Source organism: Oncorhynchus kisutch, linkage group LG9 (assembly GCF_002021735.2).
Source record: "Oncorhynchus kisutch isolate 150728-3 linkage group LG9, Okis_V2, whole genome shotgun sequence".
Taxonomy (NCBI): Eukaryota; Metazoa; Chordata; class Actinopteri; order Salmoniformes; family Salmonidae; genus Oncorhynchus; species Oncorhynchus kisutch.
This window is the reverse complement of record NC_034182.2, coordinates 22116116-22123519: the sequence shown is the minus strand read 5'-3', so window position 1 is coordinate 22123519 and position 7404 is coordinate 22116116. Positions and strand designations below refer to the sequence as shown.

The window sequence follows — 7404 nt, the reverse complement described above, 5'->3', positions numbered from 1 at the left end:
AGGATTCTAGCAGCCGTATTTAGCACTAACTGAAGTTTATTTAGTGCTTTATCCGGGTAGCCGGAAAATAGAGCATTGCAGTAGTCTAACCTAGAAGTGACAAAAGCATGGATTAATTTTTCTGCATCATTTTTGGACAGAAAGTTTCTGATTTTTGCAATGTTACGTAGATGGAAAAAAGCTGTCCTCGAAATGGTCTTGATATGTTCTTCAAAAGTGAGATCAGGGTCCAGAGTAACGCCGAGGTCCTTCACAGTTTTTTTTTTTTTTTTAAATCACCCTCGGTCTGGGGCTCCATGCAAGATCTCACCTCGTGGGGCATCAATGATCATGAGGAAGGTGAGGGATCAGCCCAGAACTACACGGCAGGACCTGGTCAATGACCTGAAGAGAGCTGGGACCACAGTCTCAAAGAAAACCATTAGTAACACACTACGCCGTCATGGATTAAAATCCTGCAGTGCACGCAAGGTACCCCTGCTCAAGCCAGCGCATGTCCAGGCCCGTCTGAAGTTTGCCAATGACCATCTGGATGATCCAGAGGAGGAATTGGAGAAGGTCATGTGGTCTGATGTGACAAAAATAGAGCTTTTTGGTCTAAACTCCACTCGCCGTGTTTGGAGGAAGAAGAAGGATGAGTACAACCCCAAGAACACCATCCCAACCGTAAAGCATGCGGGTGGTAACATCATTCTTTGGGGATGATTTTCTGCAAAGGAGACAGGACGACTGCACCGTATTGAGGGGAGGATGGGTGGGGACATGTATCGCGAGATCTTGGCCAACAACCTCCTTCCCTCAGTAAGAGCATTGAAGATGGGTCGTGGCTGGGTCTTCCAGCATGGCAATGACCTGAAACACACAGCCAGGGCAACTAAGGAGTGGCTCCGTAAGAAGCATCTCAAGGTCCTCGAGTGGCCTAGCCAGTCTCCAGACCTGAACCTAATAGAAAATCTTTGGAGCGAGCTGAAAGTCCATATTGTCCAGCGAAAGCCCCGAAAGCTGAGGGATCTGGAGGTCTGTATGAAGGAGTGGGACAAAATCCCTGCTGCAGTGTGTGCAAACCTGGTCAAGAACTACAGGAAACGTATGATCTCTGTAATTGCAAACAAAGGTTTCTGTACCAAATATTAAGTTCTGCTTTTTCTGATGTATCAAATACTTATGCCATGCAATAAAATGCAAATTAATTACTTAAAAATCATACAATGTGATTTTCACAAATCGGCAGTGTATCAAATACTTGTTCTCCCCACTGTACATATAGTACCAACAATAACATAGGGAAGTGTATATGTATATATTAAGCTTGAAAGTAACACAATTCCATAATCACTCACTCCTATATGTGCTAACACATGCCTCTGCTACACCCTCCTATGTGGTAACACACACACGTCTATGAAGAATGAACAAAGCACTCCTATGTGCTTATAACATTCCTCCGCTGTGTATTCGAGCAGTGAAACAAATTGGTTGTGACAGTGTACGGTGTGAACCCCACAGGTTCCTGGCAACACACACACACACACACGGCCCTCGCCAAAACTCCCATCTGTCACCGGATCCACCAGGATGAGCCGCATGAGCCCTTACCCAGAATCCTCCTCTTGGGGCGTTGAAGGTGGCTGCGCTATTTACAGGACTAACAGATGCACTGCTGGGAGAAAATGAAAGTTTCCCCTAATCACTGATTCAGGGTCAGATTTTCTTCCTAATGGAGAAAAGGAGGAGCAATTGTTTCAGCTAGTGATAGTCACCTTGAAGAAAATCCCGTATTTACTGTATGACCAAACCTTTTTATTAGCACGTACAATTATTTGCATGCAGACAACAAAAGCCAACACATATTACATGAATACTCAAGCATAAACTGTACACACTACAGTATAATTTAAATAATGGAGCAGTGTATTTAAAAGTGCATTCAAAAATCGTAGCATTCAGGATTTTCAGATACAAAGCGAGTTGTAAACTCATTGTAGCTCTCATACATACACACTCGTCCTCCTAACCCTAGCTGTGTCCTTACTTGATGTCTACCCTGTGTCACCTTGCTTGCCTTTCCCCTGACCCTCTCTCTTTTTCTCTTTTACTCTCCCTCCCTCTTTCCCTCTCTACAAAGGAAACACCAGAAACCCAGAGAAGGTGGAGTATTTCCATCCCCCCATCAGGTTCCCTCTCTCCAGTTTGAGATAAGCCTTGTCTCCTCTCTCCATGGTAACCAACCCAGCATTGGTGGCTGCTTCCCTGGTCACGTCCTGGTCCCCAGCGAATGCTGAAATCACCGGGTGTCCGTTCAATACCAGACTCACCTGAGAGAGAGGGATAGAGGCATAGGGGGTGGGAGGGAGGGGGGGAGAGAGAGTAAAGCGTTGTTGACATTGGCAGTTTGAAGTGACTCATATACTATTATTTTACATTTGAATCTTTTTCCTGCGATCTAAAGAGCCAAAACGCACATGGAATCAGATATTTAAAGCCACATTTCAAACAACCTTCGTAGGTGGTACAAATTAGATATTTAAAGCCACATTTCAAACAACCTTCGTAGGCGATACAAATCTGATTCCTGGCCATGTGACAAATCTGATTTATTTGCCCTCAAGTGTTTTTTTAAACTCTTATTTGGCATATCTTCTTGCTTGTTAGCTACTCTGTTGACAGTTTGACAAGAACATGTTGTAGCTAACTAGCTTGTTAATTATTTACAAACAAATTAGTGAATGTGCTAGAAAGCTAAACAGCTACCTAGCTAACTAGTTGACTGCTGTGGCTTGCCAAAAAGTACTTGTTTTGAAAAATGAATCATCTTATCCAGTGAGGCTTTAAAAGTACTCTTACACTATGATTTTGAACATTCAAAGCAACTGGGAAACTTCCATGGCAGGCATTGTTGTCACCTTAGCTTGCTACATTGTCCTCCCGAGTGGCACAGCAGTCTAAGGCACTACAGACCCGGGTTTGATCCTGGGCTGTATCATAACCGGCCATGATCGGGAGTCCCATAGGGCGGCGCACAATTGGCCCAGCATCGCCCGGGTTCGGGGAGGGTTTGACTGGTGGGGGTTTAAAAGTAGGCCGCCATTGTAAATAAGAATTTCTTCTTAACTAACTTGCCTAGTTAAATAAAGGTTTAATAAAAAATACAATAAAAATAACTTCTGAGTTATAGGAAGCACGAGCACCATCCGCAATCAGCCTAAAACACTGCACACACACTCCTTGTTACTAGCATAGCCATGTCAGCATATTACTGCTGTCTGAACACACACAAATCCAATTTGGTCACTTGTAACTTGCTGTTTGGACAGTCAGTATTTCAAAACAGATTTGAAAAACAGAACTGATTTGAGCATTAAGGCCTGCAGTGTGAACAAGGCTTCATGTCCTGGTCACCAGTGAAAGCAGTGATCCCAAATCGCTTTGTCCGTAAGGGAGGGAGAGAGAGAGAGAGAGATAGGAAGGAAGAAGTGGCAGTCGGTGTCGTTTGGATGACCGTCATTCATATTCCATTCACCCAGCTCAATGTAACATTGGTAGGTTTAGGCTACTACATGATACTCACATTTTTTCCTATAGCCATCACGAGGTTGCTACAACGTAGCCTACGAACGCACAGTGCCTTCAGAAAGTATTCATACCCCTGGACTCATTCCACATTTTGTTGTGTTTCAGCCTAAATTTAAAATGGATACAATTGATTTTTATTTCTCACCCATCTACCCATATTGAAAATAAAAACTTGTTTTTAGTCGTGTTTGCAAATTTATAGAAATTTTTATTCATAAATATTTGCACCCCTGAGTCAATACTCTGTGGAATCACCTTTGGCAGCGATTACAGCTGTGTGTCTCTACGAGCTTTACACACCAGGATTGTGCAACATTTGGATGTTGATCAATGCCGTACAACCATTTTCAGGTCTTTTCATAGTTTTTCAAATAGATTTCAGTCAAAACTGTAACTCGGCCACTAAGGAACATTTACTGTCATCTTGGATTATTGCACCACTGAAAGGTGAATTCATCTCCCAGTGTCTGGTGAAAAACAGACTGAACCAGGTTTTCATCTAGGATTTTGCCTGTGCTTAACTTCATTCCGTTTCCTATCCTGAAAAACTCCCCAGTCCTTAATGATGGCAAGCATACCTAAAGCAAGATGCAGCCACCACCATGCTTGAAAATATGTTGAGTGGTATTCAGTAATGTGTTGTATTGGATTTGCCCCAAACATACTCATCTTTTTGTAGTATTGCTTTAGTGCCTAGTTGCAAACACAATGCATGTTTTGGAATAATGACACATTCAATACGGCATTGCACATTGCATCTAGCGGATATTGGGTGTAATCATTATTCCAAACAATTGCAAACAATAGTTTCAGGTAGGTTTATCCTTGTTTTGCTCCATTTGCTTCCATTTTAGAAATATCTTTTTTAACCATAATCGGCAGAATGAATACACCGCTGATCACCCGCACACACCGATCACTTTTAAAGCACCCACATACAAACAGCATCATCAATTTGCTCATTGTATAATTATTTCTTGCATCTATGCACTCTCCTCCTCTCATCTTTTCCCTTCGCTAGTGGACTTCTGTGCACCACACAACAGCTGTCTGTGGCCAGGCAAAAATAACTTTCATAGCATAACCGCTAACTGCTGCACACAGCCTACATCGTTGTCAATGTCACCATATTAGCTAACATCATAGTCAACATAGCTACTAGAACTAACGTGCAGGTAAACCCAACAAATCTGTGGCAATAGATGAACAAAACCGAAAGCTTACCTTGACTTGGAAAAGTTCCAGTGTTGGTTAGCCTTAGCCAGCTCCCTAACATAAATAGCATTGCTCTATCTTTGAGCCAGGTGTTTGAGTAGGCTAAATTAGCTAGCTTACCATCCGGAGGACGTCCTCCAACCATCATAATTACTGTGTATGTCTAAGAAAGGGGGTAAAAACTGAAAACCATGAGCCTCCTAGGTTTTGTATTGAAGTTAATGTACCCAGAGGAGGACAGAAAATAGCTGTCCTCTGGCTACATCATGGTGCTTCCCCAGAGAGTGCTGTTGAGGCTACAGTAGACCTTCATTATAAAACAGTGTTTTAATCAATAACTTGGTGACTTGAATATATTTAGTATTATTATCTAACTTTTGAATGTTATACTATTTTTATTTTTATGAAATCCACTAAGTAGGATGGTACTCCCCTTCCTCCTCTGATGAGCCTCCACTGGAAGGGAGAGAGAGAAAATATACATCAATTTGCGGAAATATTATGTGTGTTTTCGTGTGTAACCCCTACCTGTATTGTCTGTCGGTTGTATACTTTGACCACATGGAAGCAGAAACTGAAGACTCCTTTTCTGGGAGCCACAAAGATGCTGCGTGCTGGGTCAAAATGGCTGCCCACATTCACCAGGATCTGAGAAAGAGTCGGAGAAAGAGAGGTGGGGGGAGAGAGAGAGGGATAGAGGTGGAGAACCGAGAGGGAGAAAGAGAGGGGGGAGAGACGGAGAGGGAGAGAAACAAGTTGGTAAAAGTTGACAAAAGTTAACTTTTTTATCATGTAAAAGTTGACCACAGTTATTCAGTCTATTGGAGGGTCATGGTATGGTCTCACTAACCTGGTCAAAGTAGATGGTCATGGTACGGTTGCTCATCTCAGAGGGTTCGTGGTTAGTGTTCCGGACAGCGGAGAACGCCACTCGACCGGCCCCTGACCGCACCGACATCCCCAACGCGTTACCCGACGGTTCTGACGAGGGGGTGGAGTCACAAACCACCAGACACTTCCCCTCCAACACGATTGGCTCAGTGTCATTCTGAGCTCTGGCCCCCAGGGGACCCCATTGGAGGATTAAAATTAGTCCAAGGAAAAGTGCGTAGTTAAGTGTTATTATGAGGTGGGGCAAAGATGAACAAGGAAGAGGAAGGCGGTGCATATTGTCTCAAATGGTTGTAAGGTCTTGGGTGTTCTTTGGATGTTGGTTTTTAAATTTTGACACAGTTGGAAATGTCAGTTTCGCACACAGTTTCAGTAGAAAGAAACAATCATTTGTGAATACTAGACAAATTTCAGTAAACCAATGTCTGTCTTTTCAGTCTTGTCTAAACCACACAGCAATCAGCTAGACCACAGTTTAAATCCTTCCGGAATCTTCAGTTGGCTCTGAAAGGTTGAATCCCAGATGGTCAATTGATCCAAACCCACTGAATCTGAATGGTGGATGGTGTATGCCCGATCACTTGAAACCCACCTTTGGGCCACGACCCAAACCTCCTGCAGGTACGGCCAAGTTTGTAATACAAGTCTCAGTGGAGTTGGTCAGGTGGTTTTTCACAGGCCAATCTTGACTCTGCCAAAGATAAAGATTCAGAACAGAAATTGATTCACTGAGGAAGACAGTCTAAAGTCTTAGAATCATAGTATACAGCATTAAAATATCAAGGTATCCTAGACAAACTCTTGAAGCAGGCCTAAAGTGAATGTAGTGCTCAAATGTAAACGATAGTTCAATTTTTGGGTGGTGTAGATGGAGAAAGAATTGAGGGATGAGAAGGAAAGGAGGAGGAGGTAGAATAAGGGATAGTTTAATGGATTGGCTTAAAGAGGGAGGGGGGAGGGAGGGGGCTGAGGCTATAGAAGCCAGCTGGACACAGGAGGAGGGCAGGAGAGGGGGAGGGGAGGGAGGAGGAGAGGCCTGCATCATCACTTCTGAGCTACCATCTGTAGGACACACTCTCCTCTCATTCCTTTACACACACACATGCATGCACACACACACACACACACACACACACACACACACACACACATGCACATAGACGCACGCATGCGTAATCGCCAATGTATTTGCAATTCCATATATTTATCCATATACAAAAATGCACATAGAAACTGTACATTTCCCCATTGTTCCCCATAGTCTAAATTCCTTTAAGCTCATTGGATGGTGAAGGACACACAGTTCAAAATTAGCAGTTTTACATAAGACGTCTATATTTGCCCCATGTGGAAAATGTTCTCTTTATTGACAAAGATCATTACAGAAAACATAAATGAAAGAGTAGTAAAGTGATTGAAATATGTCATGACAACAATATTGAACCATTTTCAAAAAAACATCTCACATTACCATGGAAAATTGTTTTTGTTTTTTTGTGTATAGCAGGAAAAATAATAATACATAATTACAACAGTGAAAAAAATGAAATATTAAATCTTACCTTTTACGATGAGTATATTTCCTGTATCGATGTGGAAGTTACTCTGTCCCAAGAGGCAGATTCCCCTTTCTCTGTCTCTTTTCACCGTCTCCCTCTCCCTCTCCCTTTCTTTTTCTCTCACTCACACTTTCTCTCCCACTCCCCACCTCTCTCTCACACACCC

General features: G+C 42.8%; 1 protein-coding gene across 1 annotated transcript; it reads right to left on the bottom strand.

Moving 5' to 3' along the window:
* Positions 1-1778: 1778 nt before the first annotated feature.
* On the bottom strand, positions 1779-7404 carry LOC109896414 (cerebellin-1). The gene is made up of 4 exons (XM_020490667.2): positions 7242-7404; positions 5639-6370; positions 5317-5436; positions 1779-2315 (listed from the first exon to the last, which is right to left on the bottom strand). Exons 2-4 carry the CDS (start codon positions 5954-5956, stop codon positions 2118-2120), a joined length of 636 nt encoding a protein of 211 aa, XP_020346256.1. The 5' UTR covers positions 5957-6370; positions 7242-7404; the 3' UTR covers positions 1779-2117.